General features: G+C 53.9%; 10 protein-coding genes and 1 non-coding gene across 11 annotated transcripts; 5 read left to right on the forward strand and 6 right to left on the reverse strand.

Moving 5' to 3' along the window:
* Positions 1 to 1,276: 1,276 nt before the first annotated feature.
* On the reverse strand, positions 1,277 to 2,794 carry N0V89_011788 (uncharacterized protein; the record flags this gene model as incomplete). Its single annotated transcript, XM_056220515.1, has 1 exon — positions 1,277 to 2,794. One exon carries the CDS (start codon positions 2,792 to 2,794, stop codon positions 1,277 to 1,279), a length of 1,518 nt encoding a protein of 505 aa, XP_056065818.1.
* Positions 2,795 to 4,823: 2,029 nt separating this feature from the next.
* N0V89_011789 (uncharacterized protein) lies at positions 4,824 to 5,802 on the reverse strand (the record flags this gene model as incomplete). The annotated part of the gene is made up of 3 exons (XM_056220516.1): positions 4,824 to 5,211; positions 5,274 to 5,586; positions 5,652 to 5,802. The coding sequence occupies 3 exons, from the start codon at positions 5,800 to 5,802 to the stop codon at positions 4,824 to 4,826; spliced, it is 852 nt and encodes a 283-aa protein (XP_056065819.1).
* A 1,187-nt stretch (positions 5,803 to 6,989) lies between these two features.
* On the reverse strand, positions 6,990 to 9,313 carry N0V89_011790 (uncharacterized protein; the record flags this gene model as incomplete). Its single annotated transcript, XM_056220517.1, has 2 exons — positions 6,990 to 8,868; positions 9,009 to 9,313. 2 exons carry the CDS (start codon positions 9,311 to 9,313, stop codon positions 6,990 to 6,992), a joined length of 2,184 nt encoding a protein of 727 aa, XP_056065820.1.
* Positions 9,314 to 9,975: 662 nt separating this feature from the next.
* N0V89_011791 lies at positions 9,976 to 10,083 on the forward strand. The gene has a single exon. It is a non-coding gene; the product is annotated as a tRNA-Ile (tRNA).
* Positions 10,084 to 10,992: 909 nt separating this feature from the next.
* N0V89_011792 (uncharacterized protein) lies at positions 10,993 to 11,988 on the forward strand (the record flags this gene model as incomplete). Its single annotated transcript, XM_056220518.1, has 1 exon — positions 10,993 to 11,988. One exon carries the CDS (start codon positions 10,993 to 10,995, stop codon positions 11,986 to 11,988), a length of 996 nt encoding a protein of 331 aa, XP_056065821.1.
* A 1,173-nt stretch (positions 11,989 to 13,161) lies between these two features.
* On the forward strand, positions 13,162 to 14,145 carry N0V89_011793 (uncharacterized protein; the record flags this gene model as incomplete). Its single annotated transcript, XM_056220519.1, has 1 exon — positions 13,162 to 14,145. One exon carries the CDS (start codon positions 13,162 to 13,164, stop codon positions 14,143 to 14,145), a length of 984 nt encoding a protein of 327 aa, XP_056065822.1.
* Positions 14,146 to 14,806: 661 nt separating this feature from the next.
* N0V89_011794 (uncharacterized protein) lies at positions 14,807 to 16,548 on the forward strand (the record flags this gene model as incomplete). The annotated part of the gene is made up of 2 exons (XM_056220520.1): positions 14,807 to 15,356; positions 15,416 to 16,548. 2 exons carry the CDS (start codon positions 14,807 to 14,809, stop codon positions 16,546 to 16,548), a joined length of 1,683 nt encoding a protein of 560 aa, XP_056065823.1.
* Positions 16,549 to 16,829: 281 nt separating this feature from the next.
* N0V89_011795 (uncharacterized protein) lies at positions 16,830 to 19,478 on the reverse strand (the record flags this gene model as incomplete). Its single annotated transcript, XM_056220521.1, has 3 exons — positions 16,830 to 18,412; positions 18,456 to 19,236; positions 19,407 to 19,478. The coding sequence occupies 3 exons, from the start codon at positions 19,476 to 19,478 to the stop codon at positions 16,830 to 16,832; spliced, it is 2,436 nt and encodes an 811-aa protein (XP_056065824.1).
* Positions 19,479 to 20,142: 664 nt separating this feature from the next.
* Positions 20,143 to 20,966, forward strand: N0V89_011796 (uncharacterized protein; the record flags this gene model as incomplete). Its single annotated transcript, XM_056220522.1, has 4 exons — positions 20,143 to 20,289; positions 20,349 to 20,634; positions 20,681 to 20,851; positions 20,905 to 20,966. The coding sequence occupies 4 exons, from the start codon at positions 20,143 to 20,145 to the stop codon at positions 20,964 to 20,966; spliced, it is 666 nt and encodes a 221-aa protein (XP_056065825.1).
* A 171-nt stretch (positions 20,967 to 21,137) lies between these two features.
* On the reverse strand, positions 21,138 to 22,211 carry N0V89_011797 (uncharacterized protein; the record flags this gene model as incomplete). The annotated part of the gene is made up of 1 exon (XM_056220523.1): positions 21,138 to 22,211. One exon carries the CDS (start codon positions 22,209 to 22,211, stop codon positions 21,138 to 21,140), a length of 1,074 nt encoding a protein of 357 aa, XP_056065826.1.
* Positions 22,212 to 24,887: 2,676 nt separating this feature from the next.
* Positions 24,888 to 25,859, reverse strand: N0V89_011798 (uncharacterized protein; the record flags this gene model as incomplete). The annotated part of the gene is made up of 1 exon (XM_056220524.1): positions 24,888 to 25,859. The coding sequence occupies one exon, from the start codon at positions 25,857 to 25,859 to the stop codon at positions 24,888 to 24,890; it is 972 nt and encodes a 323-aa protein (XP_056065827.1).
* Positions 25,860 to 26,020: the final 161 nt, after the last annotated feature.

The following is a 26,020-nucleotide window of genomic DNA, read 5'->3' on the forward strand; positions in this document are numbered from 1 at the left end:
CGATACGCTTCGCAGCCTTACCCAGCTTGGGTCGGTGCTGGAAAACCTGGGAAAGTGCAAGCAGGCAGAGAAATATCTTCGTCAATCGCTGGAAAGAAAAGAAAAGATACTTGGGCAGGAACACGTTGAAACGCTTCAAAGCCTAAGTCAGCTTGCATCATTGCTGTGGAAGCGGGGAAAATACAGGCGGGCGGAGGCAATGGAACGTCAGGCATTAGAAGGAAAAGAAAGACTACTTGGGAAGGAGCACCATTATACACTCTTGAGCGTCACGCAGCTTGGGTTGGCGCTGGTAAGCCAGAGAAAATTCGAAGAGGCCGAGGTGGCGATTCGTCGAGCGCTAGAAGGATCCGAAAAGCTACTTGGTCGAGGTCACCCCGACACGCTTTATAACGTAGACTTCCTGGCTCATGTCCTTACCAGACAGCATCGTATCAAGGAAGCTCTCACTCTATACCAGTGGGCATATCCTGGGTTAGCCGCCGCCCTTGGAGATGATCATTGGAAAACTAAGTCCTGTTACGAAGACTACGCTGAGTTAAAGGCTGTGGCTAGAATGAAGGGACCATGGTTAATACTTGGGTTGGCAAAGCTGGGCTTGCGTCGCTCCAAGGCTATACTATGATAGTGTGTATTGTGGGCGGCAGTCTATTCCCTTACCATGTCTCTATCAGCTCATACTATCGGGCTTTTCTTTTTTTCGAGAAACGCACTATACCCCGATGCAGAAGTGCCTCATGCAATGGTGGATGGATTTCCTCCTCTATGATGTATTCCGTTGCACTGTCACCACTCGTGCCTTCCACGTCTCTATGACTCTGCAGCACGTTCTTGCCTCGTAATGAAGGTTGAAGTCCGGAGGAATGCATTGCGTTGTTCAGTCTTGAACCAAAAATACGTTTTCTTTTTCTTTCAAAATTTTCTGAGATTTTACTTGCTTCCACTCATTGTCATATTTCATGACCTGCAGTGTTGACGTAGGAGTTTTACAGCTCTTTTCGAAAGAGTGTATGATAGAATTAATGGTGTTGAGAGCTGTATTGTGCGCCTCAAATCAACCTTGTCTCTTCCCTCTTCCCTCCGCTTCAGCTTCTGCATTATCGGTGTGTCTCATTCGTTTTGTACGCGGTCATCCTCACACATAGTGCACGTACGCATATTGATGTATTGCTATCAATTCTGGTCAACACTTCTTCCTTCAAACCATCAGGGCAAACGTACATTGGCTCCCATAAAGCATTTCGTAGACTGCATTGTTCCTAGGATCCTTCAATGATCAATGCTCCTTCCGAATCTGCTGTATCGACACCGGACAAGCCACCTGATTCTGCAGCTCCAGCACGTCCACGGCATCACCGTGTGATTGGATCATGTACTCAGGCCCTAGCAGCTCTTTAAAGACTTCAAACGACCCAGCTGATCTGGACTTTGCTACCGCCGACCACATACTGACCACTTTGGCATCCACATTCAGATCCCGGGTGCTTCGCCATACAATGCTAGCTGGTTTGCCAACCCTGGAGAGTGCAATGCGGTATCTAAACACGGACGCGTGGTCTTGACCTCCGTTCCAAAGCTCCATGCATACAAGTTTTGGCATGTTCATGGCGGCCTCTGCTGCTGCCTGAAGCATGCTGTTGATCTTCTCTGGTGACGCAGTGGGCACTAGCATACGAGACGTAAGAGAGAGAGTCAAAAGCTGACCCCAGATCCACTGTGGTTGACGCGCTTCCCAGAATCGTGCTGCGTCCGTAACGAAAGCGGCCGAGAGGTGTTCAAGTTTGAGACTCGCTTCGGCCAGTGTCTGTGTCACTTTTATACTCACTGTCCGGATAGGTTCCGCGTCGGAGGGGGGGTGCAGGCCACTAAAGTTGGCAGCGATATATGTCTCTCGAAGATCTTCGAATATCGTTAACCTCTTCATATTGTGCGATATCAGAGACTTGAAGAATCGCTCCGTTCCTGTTGCAGTGGTGAGACGGATCAGCGGCAAGGCCGTCATTGAGTTCGGGCTGCACTTACGGTTGTCCGTGCTTCTCTGAAACATTCGGCTCCACTCTCTCCAAGGCTCGTACCAAGCTTCTTGTAAGTTCGGAAGACGTGCGGTAAGTTGGATGAGGGCTTGCGGGTCCCATCGGCGACGTGTCTGCCGTCGCAGAAGCAGACCAGTCACACTGTGAACCTGTGGAACCGTAGCCCAAAATGCTGCATCGCCGTCTTCGGCGTCTGAAAAATCGATGTCTGGAAATAGTCGGTCGATGACCGTGAAATCTGGAGGCAACGCTGCGTTGTGGATCGAATCGTGAAGCGGGGTATGTTGCAAGGACGTTTGTTGCGCCACGCCCTTAGATCTGTGTACATCTGCGTGCTCAAAACATATATACTTGAAGAAATGCTGGTTATCAGACGGAGAATGTACGCTGATATCCAGTGTGAGTTTTCCCTTCATTGGGCGTGCGCTGAGTGCGCAGAACAGTGATCTGATGCTATCTTTCAACGTGACCCAATTTGCCTCCGTGGTCTCTTCCGTCTCGTCTTTATCGCATGCGGAACAGTCGTATTCTTCAAGCTCAACGCAGTACCATATGTACTGGATCAGGCCGAAGTTTTGGGCTGTTAATGTCTCCAGTACCGGGACGTCCGAAGCTGTGAGCCTGATTGAGCGGAAGTTGTGTTTTCCGATTGCTGTCTTCCACTCTTGAGAAACGCAGGCACAGTGGGCTACGTTTCCTTCCTGTATAAGCGCATCGAGGATCATGGCGCGCAGTTCTGCGGCAAGCGATGACCAGTACATCCTGAACGCCGGGCTGTTGTCGGTCGGGCAAGCTCGCAGCGATCTTGATGAAGATTTTCTCGCTTCTGGGGTCTGCGATTCTTATATCAATCCTTGAGCGTTTATTGTGGTCGGAAACAGCGGTTGTGGTTCGTGTCAAGCTTGGTACGACCAGATGCTAATACATCGCTCAACATGATGCCGCCACCAATGACATACCTTACAAATGATACTCATTTGACACAGAGATCTACAGCACAACTCAAGTGCGCAATCTATTGAGCAGATGACGTACTATCAGCATTCTTCCAACGAACATTAAGGTTAAGGTATTTTAGGGGTCCTGTACCCTATCTAACTTACTGATTTAGCGATTCACCTGTGTCTGGAATGGTGACAGCAAAGCATCGTGGGTCAAATTGCGGATGTCAAGCTTAGTGGTCTACCTTCAGTTTGAGTGTGTAAACAAGTCAAGCAATAATCATCACCGACACCTTTGAGACCGCTTATGCATTTTCCCCATATGGATTTAGCAACGCAGTTTACGAAATGCTTGAGGGGAGCCAATGCATGTTATTTCTTGACGGGTTGCATGGGAACAGTGCCGCGTTACGCTTACTCCTCTCTTAAATAATGACAAACGTTCTTTGACTAGGGGCGGAAATGGTATACCTTGATTCCTTTTATCTACGACTTCAATCATAATACCTGCCTTAATTCTTCCTCTCAAGTTGGCCATACTCTTTGCTTTAATCCTCGACCTAGTCTAGTATTCAGCGTTCGCCTGCTACTTAAGCCACTTCACCATCGCTCTTCTGCCACAGGCTTGCAATGAACGTAGTCCAGAATATTGACAGAAAAGACAACATTGTCATGAGCGGCACCGAAGCGTTTTGTTGATCTCCCTTGTGGCCCCAAGCAAACAGCCACATGAAGAAGAACCATATGAACGGACTGATGCAGATCGCGTTGTAAACAAGTACACGAAAGAAGCTGATTTCTTGACGAGCGTATAGGCCCCAAAAGAATTTTCTGTCATCTGCCATCAAGTCTAGCTGGCAAGACTTCTTCGGTAGTAGGTCGATAATGTCGCGATTGTGTGCCTTGGCTTTTGCCTTCATACAGGGACACTGCTTATCTGTAGAATTTACCATCAGCCTTGTTCTCGACGTTTTATTGATAGCTACTTACTGCAGTAAAGATGGAAGCCCGGCTGAGTGCAACCCTCATGGCGCTTCCTGAATTCATGCTTCGTTATTGGAGGTATGTCCAGTATCGGCTTTGGTATATAGTCATACTCTGAATCCAGTGGATCCGGATACTGATTGCGTTTTAAGGGAACAACAGACTCCCAAGTCCACTTGTGGAACTGCAGATACTCAGCAAATTCATCCCCATGAAACATTGCGCTACGTATCTTATAAAAATCGCAATGTGAGTAGCACCAGACGCTAAAGCAGCGGGTGATATAGCCTCTAAGCCGGAGATACTCAGAACGCAGTTGGGTGAAGAACACCTCTGTTGTGCGGCCACTCATACCAATTTGCGCGAGTCCGTAGTCACCTCTAGATTGCACCACAAGCAGTACCCAACCCTTGGACACTCCGGTGTTTGAGGTGGCTGAATTGGTGTTTCCTTGGCTAGAGTACGTGTTCTGTGAGCGTGGACGATTCGATCGGCGATTGTTACCCTGTCCTGTGCTTTTTTGAACCCCGCTTTGCTGTCCAGTGACCGAAAGAACTGATAGTGGCACACCAGGTCCTGGTGGAGGTTCAGCTCGCTGAGGGACCTCTCTTTTCCATCGCTCTATCTGTTCTGTTAGAGCTATTGGTGCTTCAACTAGTCTGCTCTCTCCACACTCCTTTGTTGGTAAGTCTGTGTTCACAAATAGGATTGTCTCGAGGAATACTTACGCAGATCCACTGAATATAACTGATGTTGTGTATCGAGTTAGCGAAGCCATCCATAAGTGGTGAGATGTTGTTCTTTGGACTTGTACCAGAGTCAAGGCACCGCTACGTGGAGACCACATGTAAGAAGGAAATAATGCTTACGTGTATTTATCGTCAGGATAGGGGAGGGGCAACCTCAATGGCCACCAGTTCCATGTTTCTTCGGTCCAAGCCTCAATGGTATGCTTGGTCCTGTCTAACGTAGATGTCCGCATATTTTTGCAGACGTTGACTGATGACAGACGTACGTCAAAGAGTTCTGTGGCAAGTGCTCGGCCCTCACTCAACCAGCTATTCTTGTCAGCACCTGTCAAGTCTTCGCCAGCCTTGTCCACGTATGCCAACATCTTAGCGTTCAGCGTAGGGAAGACCAAATGCCATAGCTGCTGGTGCATGTTTGCAAACGCTGCGCTTTTGACGACGGATCTTTTAGCCCTAGCTAGATTATTCTCTTCGTTCTCTTGAACAGGTTCGTCGGTCTCCGATCTAGATCGCGCATTCACAACTCAATAGATATTCGTCTAGGAGTTACTCGAGGCAGCACTCACTCAGTGTCTTCTTCCGAGCTGTCCTCCACTCGTTCCTTTCCTTGTACGTCCCTCGCGGCGTCTTCAAACCCTTCTATACTCTTTACGACTGCCAATGCCACAGGTCTGGAATTTAGAGCGATGAACTTGGCAATTCGCCGCTCTTCAACTGTCTCCGATTCAGTCTTTAGATCGGCTCCAAGGTCCTTCAAGAGCGCTCTCAGCTGCCTCTCTATTCGCTCACTCGCTATACCGATTTGAGAGGCCTTGGAAAGTAATGGTTGCGTGACACCATCATTCAACAGCAGCTCAACGATTTCCTGTAAGATGGAATCTTGACTACCATAGGAGTTGAGTGCGCCGGAAGAGGTTGCTGAAGTAACACTCGGATTACGTGACTGATGAGAGCCTCCTCGTGTGCTGCGTGACCGAATAGAGCTTCCTCGTGTGCTGTGTGACCGAAGAGAGCCTCCTCGTGAGCTGCTTGACCTGGCTGAATCTTGAATTGATATGTTGTCTGCCGTACCACCATAACGCTCGCCACCTGCATGGTTACACACTGGGCACAAAATCATACCAACTGGAGTTCAGACAACCGCAATTATCACAATACCAAGTATCTCCTGGCACTGTTGGCATGGTGAGAGTCCCCTCTTGGACTGCAGCATGGCCTCAGCTAAATTCGTACCAGCTGAACCTGTACAGAACCACTCACACAAGAACAGATCAAACCGAAGAGAACGGCTTCAAGCGTTCAACAAGAACTGGATGTCCTGTAGTATTTACTGCACGGAGTCAATGACATCTTAAGCTGCAACGCATCAGGCTGAGCCTTGGCTTTTGGCTTACACAGCACAGCCGCTTCACAAATGACGTAGGCTGCAGAAGCAGCCTGGTCGAGTAGCGAAATAATTATAGCTTACTTCGGCAGGATTGTTATTAAGCTATGAGGACTACAACCATGATTAGTTAGTGTACACCGCAAATTGACGACTGCTTGCTCCTACTTGCCAAACCCTGGCCTGGGCTAAGTACCTCATGCCAGCCTGGCTGAGCAGATCCACACACCTATTCTTTTCTACTCTCCTTTCCAGGAGAGCCCAACAAACGTGAAGAATCCAAATATGCGACAGATGCAATTGGAAGCGGATCGAAAGCGACGACGTTCGGCCGAGAGATTTGCAGATTTAATCAACCATGGGTTCGTCGTGATATACCCCGCAATCAATGGCTGCATTCTCCAATTTGTGAAGCCTTAGCACCAAGCTGGATATAACTCGTGTCAGTCTGGTCAAATAACTAACTGGGCTTGAAGTCAAGCAGTGAGTGCCTTGTCAAAAGATGTGTATCCTACGCTACATCAAATTGAGGGATAATACAGTATATGAATCTTGTGTCTAGTGCTAAGGTTTGCTCGTGGCAGATACGCTATATTCTATTCATTTGTGTCGTTTGAATTTACGTGCCGGTTCCGTACCTTCAAGAAGCTCGAGTGCTGCGGTCCTTTGCATCGCGTAGGCTAGGCTCCACGGGGCGTCGGTGTGCACAGTTGTCACTGTACGATAGTAATTGCAATGCAAGAATCGTTGAGCCCCATCACAAAACTTGATATTTGGTATTTACACTTGTGGTTCAATTGCAGCCCAAGCTACATGTCTGGCAAGACTCCCTCGTGTCCTACGCTTTTCTTGAATGTGTCGAAACACAGAATGTTCAAGAGCATATTCAAGGCAACAACTACTTGCGCACAGCTCCGTTCTTCGCCCTCCACTCGGTGTACTTCTCCAAGCCAGCATACTCATTGATCCAATCCAGCACAGTCTCGTGCCACAGTAGGCTATTCTCCGGCTTTAGTACCCAGTGGTTCTCATCTGGGAACGTCAAGAACTGGCTCGGTACACCCCGGACCTGCAGCACATTGAAGGCTGCCAGACCCTCATTCATCGTCAAGCGATAATCCTTTTCGGAATGGATAATTAAGTGAGGCGTAGCCCAGTTGCCAGCAAAGCGCGAAGGGTCCCACTGAGCCCAACCTTCAGGGTTCTCCCACAGCTTTCCACCAATGTCGTGGAAGGGGAAGTAAAGCTCTTCGGAGGCCATCTGTGCAGTCATACTGAAGACACCGTCGTGCGTAACTAGAGCCTTGAACTGGCGGCCTAGGTCGTGGCCCTGAATCCAATTCATCATGTAGCCACCGTACGAGGCACCAAGTGCAACGGAGCGCTCGATATCGACGTACGGGAGGTTTTCTTTGATATATTCGAAGCCCTTGACAAGGTCTTGGTAAGGGAGACCTCCCCATTGACCCTTGATGGCGTCCGTGAAATCCTGTCCATAGCCTGTGCTGCCCGTCGGGTTTGGCGCGACAACAACGTAACCCTGCTCTGCAAACACAGCGGGGTTCCAACGCGTAGACCATGAGTCCTCCCATGCGCCTTGAGGACCGCCATGAATGAAATACGCGAGCGGATACTTATGGCCCTTCTTGAAGTTTGAAGGTTTGAAGACCCAAGCGTGGACATATGTCTTGTTGTTCGCACCCGGAAACCATATTTCCTCGATCTGATCGCGAGACAGTCCGAAGGTAGAGCCGCTGCGCGTGTTTGATGAGACATATTTCGTAGCCCGAGTAGCTGGGTCCTGTCCAGGAGCGCTATCGTTGAGCGGTAGCGAGTATGAACCGCCGTTCGCGCTGATCTCCAGGAATGCACTCGCAGGCAACATAGAATACAAGCTGTTCTCAATAAGGCTGGATGACGACAGGAAAAGCGATCCATCCTTCAATAATATTGCACTTGAGATTCCACCACCCTTGACAATCAACTTAGGCGTGCGTGTTGACTTGCTGAAATCTGACGATGAAGCAAACAGACTTATTCGACCAGCTTCTTCGGCAGTAAAATAGATTTCCTGGTTGGCACCCCACGTAATGGATTGAGGGCTGCGATCCCAGGAACCCTTTCCGTCTTCGCTCGCCCAAAGATGCTGAACCCAGCCTGGGTTGGTCCAGTCTGGAATGATGAAGACCTGGTTCTTGTCCGACTCGTATCCGTCCGTTCGCATGGAGAAGAATGCAATCGCTTTGCCCTCGTTGTCCCAGGTTGGCCTCGTGCTTGCACCTTCAAACCCGTGAATTGGAACCTTGAAAGGTTCGTTTATGCCCTTGGAAAGTTCGCTCCAGAAGTCTTTCGCTGTGACGGTGTATATGTTCGTTTTGGTATGCGTTGCCGGATTCAGATCAGGATCCTTTGCGGTGAACACTAGACCGTGGCTCGAGATGTCAAAGTTGTCAGTTCCACCAAAGGGTTCGACCGGACTCTCGAGCTGTGATCCTTTGAGGGCGTTCTTCAGCTGTGAGAGCTTGTATTTGTCCCCGTCTTTCTTGAGCGTGGCTAGGAAGATGGCGTTGCGGTTGTCGGTAACCCAATGGTCCCAGTGGCGTACAAAGAGCGAGTTGTACAAGCGGCCAGAAGTTTGCGGCTTCTTATCTTCCTTCTCATTATAAAGATCGCCAGATGGGGTTGCCTTGCCTGTCACTGCAATGCCGTATGCGCCATCATCGAGTGACACCAGCTTGACATTGCCGACCGAGCCCTTGATCGTGCCGGCATCGTAGCTGCTGTGATCAGGTCAGCTTAAAGCACGTGATGGCGCGATATAATATTTAGAAACCTTCGCGCACGGAAACAATCGTCCAGGCCAACACGACGTCCTCAGACTTCTGTTATGGCAGTCGCAATTTCGGAGCAAACGTACCTGTTACCAAAGCCCTTAACAGGGCCCACCTTGACGCTCGTCGCTTCCTTCCCCTCGCTCAGCAGCAGAACCGTGTCGTCGTCCAGCCATTGCGGCTCACTAGCACCTTCGCTGTCAGAGATGAGGCTGGTTTCGCCACTCTTCACATCCAGCACGCGGATCTCGGAAGTCTTGGCGTGCTCCTCGAAGCTGTACGTTGACGTGCTGTACAGAATTTTGGAGCCATCCGAATTCGGGTTACCCTCTGAGCGACGCGGCGCACTGAGTAAGACCTCAGGCGTGAACTTGTTAGCGCGAATGGTCATGCTTGCTACCAAAGGCAAGAGAGCGAGCAAGAAGCTAGGGGCGCGCCTGTGCCGAGGTTAGTATCGTGTCTGCGCGAGGTTTTCAATGGAAGGCGAATTACATATTGAGTCTTGTCTAAGAATGTGCGATTCCAGTACAGAGTGGTGTGTAGCCCTTGAGCGAAAGAGCTCACAATGAAGAGCGCGCGCTGAGTACCAAGGTGGAGAGGCAGGTAGAGAGAGAGAGAGTCGCGGGCAGGGACAAAGTAGAACACGCAAACAGAATCCATACTTACCGCTAGTAGCCGAAGCGACAAATTCGTCCTGAATCTCAGAATTCGAATGAAGTGAGTGAGGTTTCGCAAGTGACGGTGAAGCGGAATGTCGTGATGCTAGCTCAGATGCTCGGAGCTAACCTATCCAGCCAGCCCCTCATCTGAACCCGCCCCAGCCACGAACCCCGCACACAGATTGTTCAAAATTACGTTGCTGCTGTTTGCTTGCCCCTCACAAGCCGATCTGTCATGTAGACGGTGACCCACATCCCTCCTAGTTTCGTTCCCTCCTGTGCAAATTTTCTTTTGCCAGATATATATAGCATTTACCGCTCAAAATTTGCCAAATTCCACAGAAACAGTAAGCACTTCCACTACACAAATACACAGGGCGTTACTAACGTTCATTAGCCTGTGGCGCAGTGGTAGCGCGCCGTTCTTATAAGACTCGTCAGATTCTTATGAATGCCCATCTAGCAATGCGGATGCCGTGGGTTCGAACCCCACCAGGTGTAGTTTTCAAAATCCTACGAAGTCGAAGACATTTTTTTTCCAACATTGTTTTTTGGTGCATCTCGAGTCTCTGCATTGTGTGAAAAGTTTGCATTGTGTTGTGTGCACATGTTTTTTTGGGAGGTGGTCTGTGCGTGCTAGCAGTCTTGGCAAGTGCCCATACGAGGCTGCTTCAGGTACACCTCGCGCTGCATCTCAATCACGCAAACGCGCAAGGAACGGAGCTGACAAGAATAGTTAGGAGTAGAGCTAGGATATTACACAATACATGCGACGCCGCTACCTTGGCCACACGGAAGCTTCCCTCGTAGACCCGTACCCTTGCCGATAGCCCTCAGGCCCTCCTTTTTCATCCCGAGTCCCAGAACAGGACGTAAAGCAACGTAAAGGGACAGAGGAACAAGAACATATACGTCTCCATTGCTTGGACCCATTGGCGGTTGTGGAGCGCCGTGTTTGGAAAGCACGTCCACAGAATGGCCAAAGCGAGGGCGTCGAGCACGAGGAACGTGGCAGTGAAGAAGATGAGAGCGATTGCCACGATGCAGATGCGGCTGCGGAGGGACATGGCTACCTAGCAAGTGTCAGCATCAGCCAAGCAGTTATCAGATGCACCTACCTCGCGTCAACTTGTGGTGGAGGCTAGCGAGCCGGTCTTTCCTGGGTGGTGGCTGCGGATCGCGTGGTCAACTTGGATTCGTCGTGTGTGGCGGAAGCGGTTGGCGAGCCCTATGGTGGGTGGTCATGTTTTACATTTTATAGCGGGCGGGTCGCGTTTTTTCCCCTGGGGCTTGAGATGATACACGGATTGTGGAAGTTGTTTTTTCAGGGTGATTAGGGGAGTTTGCCCGACTCTTCTGGTTGTCCATTGCACAGGAACAAACGCATCATTTTTTTGTGAGCAAGTCGACGATGGAGCAAGACCACCAAGACACCCTCCGCGACCTCCAAGCCATGCTCGAAGATGAAGACTTCATCGCATTCCTAGGCCGTCAGCCAAAGGACACCTTTGCGGAGGCTCATGCAAAAGCGATACACTGCTTGGCAAAGCTCGTCGCGCCTGCTACGGGGAATGGACGCAAACGCGACGCGGGCAAAGCCGGGGGTCGCAATCCGAAAAGGATTCGCGGGAAGGAGCCAGGGGATGAGGGAGAAGAGGAGGAGGAGGAGGAGGAGGAGGGAAAGATTTACGACTGGAAGCCCATCACCGACATTGCTGCCTTTATTGTCGACGAAGACACGCTCGAGCAAGTCGAGATGTTCAAAGAGGATGGCTCGCTCGCAGCCTTCTTCTCGCCACCGCAAGCTGAGCGGACCTACGTCACCAAGATGGTAGGTGGCGATGCCACCAAATCGCTCGCGGCCCTCCTCGTCGACACGGACAACCTCAGCCGGGAGCTCAGCGGCAATCATAAGCTGTGGTTGTTCCACATGCTGCTGTGGTACCGCGTAAAGGAGATCCTCGCGCCGGGCGCCGGAGCTGGTCGCACCTTTTCAATGGGCAAGAAGCAGCAGGACGTGCTGCAAACGCAGCTCTACTTGATCCACAAGCGCAGCAAAGACTGGCCTGCCGACTGGTCCGTGGATAAGACATCGAAATACATTAGGCACTGGGCCAAGATTGGTTTCAAGGTGGACATCCTAGTCTCCGAGTTTGGACCAGGGTGCTTATTCGTGCTATACAAGCCGCTCACGGAAGCGTTTCTGCTGCGTAGAATCACCAAGACCGGACCACATCATGATGCGGCTATTGCTCAGCTGAACCGCATGGGGCTGAAAGAGTACATGGAGAGCAAGCACTTGGACAAGTTTGGCGATGCAATCATCAGCTACCTGCTGCGTCCTTTTACCGAAGCGAAGAAGTCCCGCACCGAACAGACGTACCTTTTGCATGCTCCTAGCGAGTGACGTTTGTAACGAATGGGTATCCTAGCCTACGTCTCCCTCGTCGACTTTTTAGAGATATTCTCCTATGTCACTCGTTTGGAACCGTTGCATCTAGAAACAATCAGAACCCTTGTAGACTTTCCGCGTATAAATAAACATTGTTGGCTTTTTCTTGTACACGAATTTGGCTTAGTCACGGTGCATGTTTGCTCACGTTCTCTGGGTTGGCAAGACGTTGAACCTTTTGATTGATGTAGCAACACATCATACGCGCTTACCTACAGGATCCTGCATCAAAGTACCACGATTCCCAATATCCTATAATGTCGCTAGATGTGTAACTCTTTACCTCCAAAGCCCATGGACCAGCATGCTCAGAAGAAGTAGAAGAGAAGAAGAAGGCGTTTTGTAGGCCCCAGGACCCACCCAGAGAGGCAAAGTGAGTGGGTTCGTCATTGCCGTTTTTAATCGGGGCTGCTTGCTTTGGTCGAGATGCTACTACTTTTTGTCCAAACTTTCGGCGTCGGGGCAGGATGATTCGGGACGGGTTTCTTTGCGGGCCGCTTCGGGATCTGACGTTGCTGACTTGGACTGGGGAATGGTGGTGGGGGATGGACCGGCGGGACTGGGATGGGTCTGCACGGGAAGGGGATTCTGGTTTCGTCTGGCAGGCCAGCTTCTGTCGTGCGCGGTTACCGTCTTGCCTCCGCGCACGTAGGCTTCGACGTGGACGGTTCCGCTGGGGTGGTCAGTCATGGTGAGTGCGAGCGAGCCTGCCGTAGGAAGCTCAACCAGCCCGGCTTTTTCCTGGAAACTGAAGCGGCGTTATATGGACACACGTCTTGGTGAATCAGAGTGTCAACTGCAAGACACTTCCACCCCCTATGAGACTTGAGGGATTGCTCGCTAGACACTGTGCCGTTGCCACGAGTGCACGCGCGTTGGGATCGTTGAGCCCCTTTGCCGCGCATGTCTTCGAAGCAGACAAAGAGGGCGGCAGCCTGTAACGGTGTATGTATGCGCAAGGCTTGCTCTGCTTTCCGAATGGGCTCTTGCTCAGACCATGTCTCGGAATTTGGCTGGCACTCGTAGACGCTTTGAAGCCATGGTCCCCCCTCTCTTTCTTCCCTCCTCCACTCTTGCCAGTGTCGAAAACAAGACGCTAGCACGAACAACCCAAGAACAACGGAAAGCATGTCCGAAGAAGCAGCAAAGGTCAAGCTGCCGCCGGGTACCATCGAGTGGACGTTTGCAGCCGTCCCTGTAGACGAAGCCACTACAAACGAAGCGCCTACAAACGCACGTGCCGAGGCACCCTCGACCAAACGTCCACACGTGGACGAGAAGACGTCATGGAACACTTGTACAATCTGTGGGATCTTGGTACCGCTGCTCGCCATCGTTATCGTACTCGCCCAATGGAGCCTGCCTTTGGCTGCGAAGCCCCGCGCCCTCGGTGCAATCACCTGGAGCACCAGCACCCCCGATGCCCTGAGGCCGCTCGCAAAGACGTTGGCGCGATGCGGACAAGTCACCAACCCCGACGCGATCGCCAAGGTGTCGACACTATCAAGGGATATCGTGCAAGCCGAGACGAGTCTTTTCAAGCAAGTCAACGAGCAGGTCGCACTTGCCGGTGGAGCGGTACGGCACGACCCAGAGAGTTGCCATTCGATTTACGAATTCTGGAACGCACTGAACACGACACGTGCCGCAGGTGACGGGGTAGGCAAAGACAGTCGAGATCTAGTGCGATCCGTCTCTCAACTGGGGACGCTCATCGAAGATGCGATGCAGCGAGCACGAGCAGAATGTAAACAGGTCATCCTCCAGGGGTCCGTACTTGCCAGGATCTTGCAAGGCGTAGGCTGGAACAAACTGGTGGTCCTTTACCCCGACGCCGACGAGACGCTAAAGGATGAAGAGTGCATAACCCGGCTCGAAGTGCTGGAAAGCTGTGTGGAGGCGCAAAAGCATCTGTCAGCGCTGGCCTACGACCGCAAGAGCCGACTGGACGCGTTTGCGAACAAGGCCGACAAGTGGTTAGCGCATCTCCAGCGATGGATCGTCATTGCCGACTCTGTTGTGTGTAAGGCGCAAGACGATGTTGGGGGCGTCGATGGACTCTGGGCCACCATCGAAAAGGACGTGTTGGCAACCTGGAACTGGGACGTGTAGTCGCAAAAGACGAAGACATTGTCAAGGGTACTGGTTTGGTCATTCTCATCGACGGCGGCGTTGTCCTTTTATGGTAGCGGACATGGAGTTACATTCTGGATAGACTAGGTGGCTCAATCTACCATGTTTTGCTTTGGCAAATGTCCCCCTTGCTAAGAGGGAACAATCGAGGCCACGCTACAACAACCCAGGCACGTCTCTTTCTCGCATGCCCGAGCGCACCGACGCCCGTACTTTATGGCCTAATACATCTCTTTGGTGTAGACGTGCAACTGCGAGAGACTCCTGCGAAGATGCTTGCGTTGCGAACTGGTACGCCACCTCCCTATCGAGCTTTGCAATCTCGCCGCTGCATCGCGGTTTGCTCGGTTCGTTGACGATGCCCTTCTACGCGCTTCATCGCCCGTCCACGGGAGAGCAGCGTGAGCCTATTTTCACGCTGGCTGGTGAATGTAGCGGCCTTGCCTGCGTTCACGGCAGCGCACGAGCAGGCGAAGAGGGCGTGACATTGCTGCAAACATGAGAAGCCGTGGATAAAAGTCCGCAGGTTGGTGCTTCGCTGCCGCTGTGCAGACCTCCTCCCACCCGACTTGCTCCATTCAACTGGATCAAGGACCGTAGGAAAGAAAGGTGTCAGTCATCCTCTTGAACATTGCAGACGATGGATATCTGGCCTTGCGATGAACACTTGGCGAAGTGGTGGAAGTGGAGGCAGGCGCAGCTCGCGAAAAAGCAGAAGCGGAAGCGCGAAGACGTGAATAAGAAGAAGACGAAGAAAGAGAAGAAGAAGAAGCGCGACGAGGATGCAGGACCTGAGCCTTGCACATGCGGCCCAGATGCCTCTCGCGCGCTATGCTTTCGGTTCTTCAATGCCACTCGCAAGTTCTGGCCAATGTTCTGGAAAGATGAGCGTCTCCGGGCTACGGTAGACGTCTGCGAAGAGCGCCTCGGACTCCCCACCGTCGAGATGACCGACATGGATCCCGAAGACGCTTACAACTACTTTTTCGGACTCGCACGGGGCTCCCTCTGGACCAGCGTCCCCAAGGAGGTGGATGAATATTGGCGATATATGAGGATGGTGCCACTGCACACGGATATGAGTTGTCGTGCACCGGACAACGACATCGGCTGGCACTCTTTGGCATGCAACCCTGTCGGTGCGCTAGCTGTGAGTCTGAACAACGTGGCGTGCAAGGAACACGACACCAGTAAGTAGTGCTTTCTATTCTCTTACAAAAAGAAGAGCATCATCTGACTGAGGCTGCAGTCTTGTACATGTGGGTGCCCATCGTCCCGGCGCAGACGTACAAGTCTATCTTCTGGTCCTTCCACTACGGCACCCTGCTTGTAGCGCACAAAGACTGGCACTCGCAAGAGGATCGCCGCAAAGCTTGGAGCGACAGGGACTTTCGATCCAAGTACGAATGGTGCCGCGCTTCGAACCAAACCATGGACGAGCGAGCCAAAGTGTTGCGCCTTCCTCTGCTGAGCTTCGCCAAGCCCAAACACATTAAAAACTTCATCAACGGCAAGACCCCAGCGGGGACCAGGCGTCCGAGCCCCTCGTGCGAAGCTTTCAAGCCCGAACCGCCGTTTGTGGTGCGAAATCAATCGGGCGCGGGGCTCGGACCATTGGCCACGCACAGCTTCATGCGAGACCTGGCAAGCCTGCAGCACTCGGCACCGGCGGTGGATCTCGACCAACTGCACAAGCGGTGCATGCACGAGTGGAAGGGGCACTCGATTCCGTGGCGTGGGCTGCTCGCCGGACTCCTGACCCCCCGGGGAGGAGATCGGGGCACGCATCGACCTGACGAGGACGATGCAGATGAAGAAGCCGGCAGCGCGGGCGACCCTTTCCAGGACGGCGAGGAAGAGCGGCGATCGAAGCGACTTCGTGGAGCGAAGCAGTCGTTCTCTACCGACGACGACGGCGGCGAGGACCCGCAACCACGTCTACGTCAAACCCAGCTCAACCTGCCCGGTCAGTCGAGCCGGTCCGGACAGCATCCTTGGCCAGAGTCCAAATTGAAGCCTGAGTCCATAACGAAGATCAAGGACTGGCTCATAAACGTGAGGGGATACGGCAAAGCAGCGCGAAACTGGCACTGGGAGAAGGTGGAGGAAGCTGTGCGGAAGGAGGGTCGCAAGATTGAAGGCGAGGAAGCTGCGCGGGAGGATCGCAAGGTCGAAGGCGAGGAAGCTGTGCGGGAGGATCGCAAGACCGAAGGCGAGGAAGCTGTGCAGGAGGGTCGCACCGAAGGCGAGGAAGCTGCGCGGAAGGAAGATCGCAAGGTCGAAGGCGAGGAAGCTGCGCGGGAGGATCGCAAGATCAAAGGCGAGGAAGCTGCGCGGAGGGAGGATGGTACAGGCGACGAGACCGGGACGCTCGTACCGTAGAGCGAGTGGTCTCTCTCTCTCGGTATCCGGAGGGCAGGGTGGAGGACGCTGCGCTGCGGTGGGTCGAGATGGATGGGAACGAGATCGTGCCAATCTGACGGACACTCACTGCCTAGACATGATCAGCATAGCCAACTAGAGTAACAATGCGTACTATCCATGCATGACTAAAAAGGATGCCGCTCTTGCGAATTGTTTCGAAGCAGGGTCACGTGGCGATGCATCACGGACGTTGCGAAAGAAGACGACGGATTGCAATTGAAACTTCCTTGCTGTCGCGATTACAACAGCGACCTCAAAGGCCCCTGGCGCTGCACCACTCCGTCCGCCGTCTTCCTGACCCGCTTGAACGACGTGTAAGGCGAGGCCTTGTTCGCAATGGTCTTGAGCGTCCGACCTCTCTCCTTGGCAATCTTGACCCTGGCTTCTTCGTCCAGGTCTCCAGGTGCCACGGGCGCGGTCGGTTCGCGAAATTCGTGGTCCTCGCAGCTCCCGTGGAAATCGGAGTGGGCGTACGCACACTTCAGCCTGTCACAGCCCAAAGGGTTGGAGCACCTCGTCCGAGTGCAGCTGCCTTCTTTGTTGTGGTGCTTGCACATGTAGCAGATGAGTTCTTTGGAACAGAGCAGATGCCAGCCGTTGCTCCAGCAGTTGTTGCATACGGGGATGCGGCATTTGAGGGCATCATCCCGCTGGGCGTCCTTTTGCCTATCTCCACCGTCAAGATTGCGTGGCGCTTCGGTCAAGAGATTGTACCCGTCGGTGTTGTGAACCTCTGAGCAGTTTGGATCAGCGCACGCCTCTGGATCTGCAAAGAAGACGCATCGTTTGCGGACGCACGCGGACTTGCTGCTCCGGCATCCGGAGCAGGTTCCTCGAGACGTGTCGCAGAGTCGCCTCGCAGCCCAGCACGCGTTGCACGGGGCCCAGCGCCTCGGCGGTGCAGCGGCGGCGGCGACGGCGGCGATCGACCGTGGGAGATCCTTTGGGCTCCGCAAGCCGTGCTTCCAGGTGCTCTGCAGAAGCTCCCCAAAGGTGTAGGCCTCGTAGGTCTCTTCCTCCGAGAACAGCTCCGCGCATCTCTGCCACAGCCTTCCGTCCTTTAGGCCAAAGGTCCCGCGGAACTTGCCAACCCTGTCCACCACGCCGCGGTGCGTCTCGTATCCAGCTGGGAACCTGTGCGAGGTGCTACCCCTCACGTGCTGCACGTGCTCGTGCTCTTCGTCGCACTGGCTGCAGCGCCCGCCACCGGCGGGTCCCGTGCAGTGCAGCGTCGGCTGCATCTCCTCGAGCGAGTCGACGCTGCCCACGGAGTCGTAGAGCACGTAGAGCGTCCTAATCTTGGAGCAGCCGTCGTACTTGCGCACCGAAGCCTTGAGATATTGGCGTTCTCCGGTGGGGGTTTCGTACAAGCGGCGCCCGAAGGTGATGGGTATCTGCTTGCTGTCCAGAGCGGGCCGTGGCAGCGTCCGGCTGATCGCGTAGGCGGCCCTCTCCTGCTCCGTCCACGCTTGCTCGACCAAGACCGACGTGCCGTGGGAACAGCCGGAGAATGCAGGGACCATCATGTTTTGGCCCATGTACCAGGACTGGTCGTTGAACACGTTGCGCGCGTATATCTCGACCCTGCCGTTCCTGACCCGCCACTGCCTGTTGGCACCCTGCGAGCCTGGCTCCTCTTCGCCCTCCTCGTCGCTGGGATCGTCGTCGTCGTCGTCACCCCGGGCAGCAAGGTTCGGCATGTCCAAGGAGCCCAGCTGCAGCTGATCGGGTTCGCCATCGGCAATCCTCTCCACGACCATCTCGTCGTTTGGATCGTCTCGATGGGCCGTTCCCCACCTGTCCTTCATGGTCGCGTGCATGTCTCGGTGACGCTCTTGGAGCCCTTTCAACAACGCGGCGCCGACGGCGGGGCTCCTCGAGGTAGCGCTGGGGAACCTGTCCTCCGGCGAAGACGAGGCGGTACACGTGCTCGTTCTGGCGATTTACCTCTTGGCTTATGAGAACGTGCCAGTTGTATTTGGCATCCAGGAACGGCTCCAGCGGCTTCTTCTTGCCGACCCGGAATGATGCCTTGTGTTCCACAAAAACGTGTCGCTGCGCATCGGTCTGCGGATCCTTGAAAGTGAGCACGAAATCGGCAATCATCGGCTTGAACGGGTTGTCGTAGAGATCGAGGCTTGCATCTTTGTCCAGGTGATCCCATAGGCGCTGAATGGATCGCTCAGAGATTCTGATTGTGGTGTCTTTGTTGATGTGCGTAAACTGCCGCGTGATGTCGAGCGGCGGTGGCACGCACCACCCATCGAATTCGACATTGTTGGAGGGATTCCTGTACCATTTGCGAGGCCGCACGACGCCGGCCGAGCTGGAGAGGTCGGAGAGCGCGTCTTGCGTGGACTTGGAGGCTGCGATGAGCGATACCACCGCGGCGGGCACGTCTTCGAGCTCGACGGCACACTGCCAGAGGGTCCATTCCCACCCGGCGGGCCACGTCTTGGTGATGTCGAACCAGACCTGTCCGGGTACGATGTGGATGTGGCGTGGATCCTGCGGCCACCCCACGACGTAGATGGAGTCGTACCTGACGGGTCCGTTCCCGCTCTTGACGTCGAAGCAGATGGCTGCCTCGATGTCTGAACCTTTTTTGCACGCAATAGTTCCAGGTCCGGAGAGGATCCTTGGGGACTGGGAGCGGTGTCAGGAGGAAGCTTCCGTCCCTCGCGCTGCCTTCGCGACCTGGTCGGCGTTAGCATATCGCCGAAGAAAAGCCGGGGTCCCCTACCCCACGCGACATGGACATTGGGGATGCCTTCAACGGCACGCCACAAGACACTCATCACCCAGCTCTCGCACACCCATCCAGCACAGACACTGATGATGTGTTCAATGGCCCGTCGGCGACGGTCGAGGTCGGCGTCTGGTGACATGGTGCGAGCAGTTCACGTGCAACAGACTAGAAAACCTCTTGAAGCGTTTGCACGAGGAATCATTCTTTGGCGATGGCCATTGCGTTTCTATACCCACCATGGTGCTACAAATCACGCGCCAGGACCATGGATGAATAGACGTGTCTGTAGCACAGGAAAACTTTCCCGCATGACTACTCTCTCTTTCGATATGCGTCCGAGTCCCGTGCTACGCTGCAGATGAAGATATAGTACCCTACCGGTCTGCGACCCTGGCATCGCTACACCAGCTATGCTCCTCGACCGTTTCCAGGCACGCACCCTTGCATCACCGGTAGAGGTCGACATCCTCGCTCTAGGCCGACACGCCTCTCCGCTCGAGCATAGCAAGTCGGCGAGCGAGGCCATGACCGAAACTCTCTCGAGGATTTGGATGAACGTTTTTCAGACGAAAAGAGGCTTTCTGACAAGCCGCATGGTCAAGCGGCCCTGCCTTCAAGGACGTCGGAAGGAGCGAGCTGCACGTCGCCGCGAAGCTGCGGCTATCCGAATTCGATGCTACGCAACGTCAAGCGCGATGACTTGGTCAATTCGAAATGGCTCTTCACGCTCGTTCCCTTGCCCATCTCAAGGGAACTGCGAGGCCACCTCTCTCCTTTTCTCCGGTACACTTCTTTCTCGGATCATGGCAGACACCCCAGACCGTACGTGGGCAACGGATGAGCTTCGTCTAAAGTGCAAGGCCTTTCGAAGCGGCGATCCGACCACGGAACGCTTCGAGAGGGTCCTCGCGTGGGCCACCAAGGCGCCTCGAAAGTTTGGTGCATTTGAGGTAGGCAGAGACACCGCCCGACGTGGCTACGGGAAATGACTCGAGACAAGCTCAGCCAGTACCTCGTAGAGCTGGACTCGAACGAGGTGACGAAGCCCGTTGCAGCGTGGGCGAAGAGGGGCAGAGAGGCGTTGTGGTGCGATGAAGATTGGAAGCGCAACGGGAACCTCGAGCGGCTGCAAGCCTGGCAGCCTCCACCGCCGCCCGTGAGGGACGGATTCAACCTCGTCCGGTACTGGCCGTGCTACATGGAGGCCTTGCGTCCGTTGCCTCGGGGCAGCGAGAAGCTGCTCGAGCGGGCCAACGACGTATACCACTTCCTCGCAGGTGCGCAGTGCTATGACGGTACGCATCGAAAGGACTACGAGGACTTCAACGCTGACCAGACCAGCCGAGTACAGCGTCGCGGTCAACAAGTACCAGCATCCATACGATACGTTTGTGCTTGCCTCTTGCGTGGTTCACTTCAAGGTCATCGGGCCCATCCTCCGCGAGCTCGACGCGAGGGAGGAAACGGACGATGTCACCAAGAAGCTCAAAGATCTTCTCGAGAGCTTTTGCGGTATGTGCTGTTTCCCTTGTCACTCGCAATGGTACCTGCCTGACGCAAACCAGATGAGCTGATCAAGGTACGCGATCGAGTGTCGGACCCAAACCACGATCCGGACCAGGCCTAGCTGGTTCGAGGCGTGGTGACGGAAAAGGAAGCAACAGATGCAGGTGCTTGTAGACACGGCAAGGGCAGCATGGTAGGCAATCAAATTGTGCATCATAAGACGTCAATGTCAGCATACGTGTACCCATCTACGCTTCCATCCGCGCACGCCAGGTCCTCGTGCAGTGCTACGCTAGGTTGCTCGATCCAAGACCGCGACCGCGTGCACTCTGAACGCGCTCCACAACGCGCGGATTCCCCCATCCTCGTCCCCTGCGTGGCAGTCGGGCTGCTCCTGGCTCGTGGAATTCCAACGTGCAGGCCAGTCGCACACGGTGGTCATGTCATTCAAGAACATTGCCCATCGGTGTGCATATGCCTTCGCCTTCTTTTCACTATCCACAAACTCTTCTTTGCAGTGCTTGAGTGCATCTCTCTCTAGCTCATCCTTGCGCTGGACGTCCTCCCTGGTCTGATTTTTCCCGTGGAAGAAGTTGCTGGCAGCTTCTGCAACGTCCTCCAGGAGCTTGCCATTTCTGACGTAGTCGACAAAGATCCCAAGTGCATTCTTCCGGGCCAATGCCTCGTGCTCCTCGCACTGAGCTTCTGCCCTCACCAGATCCTTCGAATTAGTTTCCATCACTTTCGGAAGGATCTCCTGGAAGCTCATGCTCTTTTTGCAGATGTCCTCGGTCATGGTCCGCGCCATGTTTAGTTCCACCACGAGTGCTCCGATGAGAGCGCAGTCGTTGGGGCTCGACAGCACTTGCTCCGCTGCGGGTGCGACGTGGTCGTTTATGGTCCTGGCGAGCCCCTCCTCGGTAAGCAGTAACTCTTCGAGGAGTCGCGACAGCGCGACGCTGTGCTTTTGGTCGCTCACGAACGTTGCACACCCTTCGGATGCGCGCATGGCCTCTTCTAGGCTATGATGCGCCTTGGCATCGAATGCGATTGTGTCGAGCCGCGGACGGGGCGGGGATTGGGTCGAAGTGGATGGCTGCAGTCCTGCCAGGATGGCAGCTCCAAGGAAGCCTACCAGCGCAGCGATCGAATAGGGTTGTAGGGCCCTTGCAAATTTGGCAGTCTTCGTGGGGGCGGATCCTTGACCAAGTGGTGTACCATTCGTGCGTCCTGTCGTAGGTGGGGGGCCTGTTCCCGTAGGATTGCGCCTGGTTGGGTTTGGATCGTAACTGAGTCTGGGAAATTTGTAGCCAGGTACCGAAAGCTGTTGGGCTTGCCGGGGGTGATGAGGTAAGCCAGAAGACATGGTGCGATGGATCAAGTTGTGGCTCGCAAGTCGATATGGTCTCCAGATACCGATGCCCTTTTCTTAATTCTTAGCCAAGCATTGACCTGTACTTTGCGGTGCACCACGAAACCAAACTGCCGCCACCTTGCGGGTCCCTGAATCCCTCCCAGTAGATGGGTCGACGTGACGGCGCACGGCCAGCACTTGGGAATGAATTCGAATCAAACAGCGAGGGTGTCTCGCCCAATGTCTCTTTCGCCGGTGGCTGTGGCAGGCAGTGTCATGGGACTGGAGCTGGATATCTAAATCTATTGAGTATGAAGTTGCCCCGTGATCATTTACGCTAGCTACATGTACCATACCAGCTCATTGAAAACCTTGGAAAGAAAAAGAAAAAAAGCATCCAAAACGCCTCGCGTCCCGTAGCTCGGGCTTATGCAGTTGCACAAAGCGGCACAGTCGTTGCATACCGTAGGTAGTGAATCTGTTTTCGGGTGCGCAAACACAGCAGCCCACCTCCCAACAGTCGTATCGATATCCGTATAAGCACCGCATTCCCTTCACGGGTCTTGTCAGTCCTGTTCGAGGGCGGGAGCCACTCCGACTCTAGATGAGCGCATCACTTTAATGTAGATGTCAAAGTGGTGGGATCAAGTAGCCAAAAGGTTTGATGATTCTGATGGTTACGCCCATGTATCGTACATGGCACATTGATTCTCTACCTCCCCACAATAGGTGCCACAGGTAGGCTTCTCATTGCCTCCACCAATCAATGTTGCCTCTCTCTCTCTTTCTCTCTTCTTTAGCCTTTGGTGCTTCGATACCTGTGTAGGTAGCGTCAGCCTTTCGTGACGCGTAGTGTTGGGGCTTCACGCTCACAGTCGGATCGCGCAATGCATCGACCAAACGACTATGCCGTGTTGAATAGGCGCATGAGCATGTTGAGGATATGCATCAAGACGGACCATGCAGCCACAAATGATCTCGCAATTCGACTGCAGATCGAGTACAACGCGTACAGCTCCACGAACCACATCGCGGCCGTCGCGAGCTCACGAGGGATGCGGAGAATTGTCGATAAAAAAGTCCCAAACGACTGAAGGATTCCGTGGAGCTGCTGGGCTGCGGATAGAGCTGATGAGAGTAAACTGTACAGGTGCTGAAGTGGTTCGGATACGTCCCGCAGCCATGACAGTAGGGAGACGGCGACATGCGTGGCCGAGTCGCTCGTCAGCGCTCCAAGATCCTGAGCACCTGTCAGCCGTGGCAAGATCGCGGCATCTTTGTAGAACGCCTACCGGCATGCGTGAACCTTTACCAGCTGCGATCAGCAAAGCATCGATGCCAATGTAGCTAACGACGAAGGTGGTGAAGGCGACGCACGATAGAGCCCACATCGGGGCCATGGCGGAACGATTTGTGGAGGATAGGCTTTGCTTTGGCGTCTGAAGCTTTTGCTTGCAAGTGACGCGAAATGAGCGGGAGCAACGAGTCGGATGGTGGAATGGAGCAGAAACCTATATCCTGTAGCCCAGGGCGCCCTGTCTCAGCCTGAGTCTCCACCTACCTCGCTCGCCAAGTGGCAGCTCGGTTTCCCCCTTTACGCCAGCGCAACCTGACCATGGATTCCTTCGCCGACGCCTTCAGACAGTGGTCTTCGCGGCCCTACAGCATGCAAGGCACAGGTAAAGCAAGTTGGTCTCCGCCTCGGTCGATCCTGTTGCTGACGCGCATCTGATCATGTAGTTGGCGGGCACCTTTGACATCTACAAACGCAATCCGTGGAGAGCAAGACAAGGATAAGCAGATAGCGGCGCTCATGGATGAAAATTGCGAATTGACTAGAGGTCTCGATGAGATGAAGCACAAGTGTCACGGGACATGGGTCTTGGCATGGGTCCTATGTAGAGGCTTCGGCACACTAGCTAGTTAGCCTCATCACTCATACAATAGATACCAGTTCACCATAGCTTCACAACAAGTATGCCGAGCAATGCAATTAGATGAGAGATGTCTGGCACTGTCACGGTTCAGGAGCGACTGCAGAACGGCGGAAGTCTGTCTGAGCAGACATTGTCCGCACAACGTACGGAGTGCGGGCTAGACTGCGCCCTCAAATAAGGACCCTTGCACGGCTGACGAGATCTTGGAGCTGCGTCAGAAAATCTCCTCTAGGGAACGAGACCTCGAAGCTTACGAGGGGAGTGTGGACGCGTCCGTGGAGGCTAGGAAGCGCGTGTGGAAAGTGCTGCGTTGCGTATGTGAAGAGGAATAGGATTAAATATATTAAAAAAAAACACTTTAATGACTTATCGTTAGAAACTATTGCGAAGCACCCGTCATTCGCGTTGAACGTGGGCAGATTGTACACTACACATGGCCGGTAGTTGCACTACAGGGTACCAGACCGATTTGAATAGGAGCGGAGGAGCCTACGGTAATGACAGCTTAGCTTCTGAACGTGGTCAGAAAGGAACAGAAACGAGTGTATGAATGACAGATGCAACCATTGCGCCCCAGTTCCCTCTCCAAACACCACGGGAACTGTACCCCAATTCCCACCTCCCCAAACACCACGTAACCGTACCCCACACATGCACCTCATCTCTCCGTGAACCCAGCACATCGCCGTGCTCCTTACCCACACCAGTCTAGCACAATATACAAAACTCCACACCAATAACAGTAACCAACTCAAGCCACGTCGCCACCCGAGAGGATCTTGACGCTCGTGTCCCACTGCTCCTTGTGCTTAGGGCTGCAGTGCCACACCAAGGGTTCGCCGGCGGCGTGCTTGCTCCACCGCTTACACTTTTGGCCGTCGTTGCAGATGCCGGTGCATCGATACAATACCTCACTCTTCGATCCTGCTTTTGTCTCGCTCCCCATCTCTTCCTCCTCGATTGCGCTGTAGGTGCCAGCGAGGCTTGCTTGGGCGTCTTGGATGGGTTCTGCTTTCACGTCTTGGACGGGTTCTGCTTTCACGTCGATCCGCTTTCGGGGTAGTTGCGCATCGTCGACGACGTCCTTTCGACCACGTTTTCTCTTGTTCTTTTGCGGTGTTGCCGCCACGTCGTGAGTCGTGGGCCATGTAGCTGTGCGGTCCTGGTAGGAAGCAGCTTCCGAAAAAGGCGACGATGATGAGATGGCGGCTCCCTTTTGGCTCTCCACGTCGTCGAGTCCTCCCATCTCGACGTCGCCGTCGTCCACGAGTCGCATCAGGCGCCCACGCAGGTAGCGACCGATTCGGAGGCTCGTGGTCATGGGCAAGTCCACGTAGAAGAGCCACGTCGCTGAGGAAAATCGAAAGGCATTTTGCGCTGCAAAGCTGGCAAACGCTGGAGACTCCATGATCGTGTGGGCGGCAGCTCTGCTGATGTTGGTGACGATTGCCCGCAGCCGCTCGTCCTCCGTGGCCCGGACGGCCATGTGCAAACTCTTGCGAACCAACGTGTCCACCAAGTTGTACCCGTGGTCGAGGAGGTTGCGTATAAAGGTCAGCACCATCCCGTTTGCTTGCGTTGGAACTAGAACGACCGAGACGTCTCCTATCATCATCCTCTTCACTCCAGCCTGTGCCATAATATTTGATTGCGACAAGGCATAATAATCATGATTGTGGGCACTCTCTGCAAGCATGAACGAAGTTTTTGCGAGTTGGTGCATTTTGCGGGTTGACGAGTGATGCAGAGAGCGAGTTGTGCGGTTGGTAGTGATTATATTGGCAGGTCGGCCGCTCCTTGTCGCAGAGGGAGACACCACGTGAATCATCGCAAACAGAGACATCTAGCGCTCGAACCATCCATGTGAGAGGGTGTGAGGGTCAG

This window comes from Didymosphaeria variabile (assembly GCF_027946475.1).
Source record: "Didymosphaeria variabile strain IMI 356815 chromosome Unknown scaffold_9, whole genome shotgun sequence".
In the NCBI taxonomy this organism is placed as follows: Eukaryota; Fungi; Ascomycota; class Dothideomycetes; order Pleosporales; family Didymosphaeriaceae; genus Didymosphaeria; species Didymosphaeria variabile.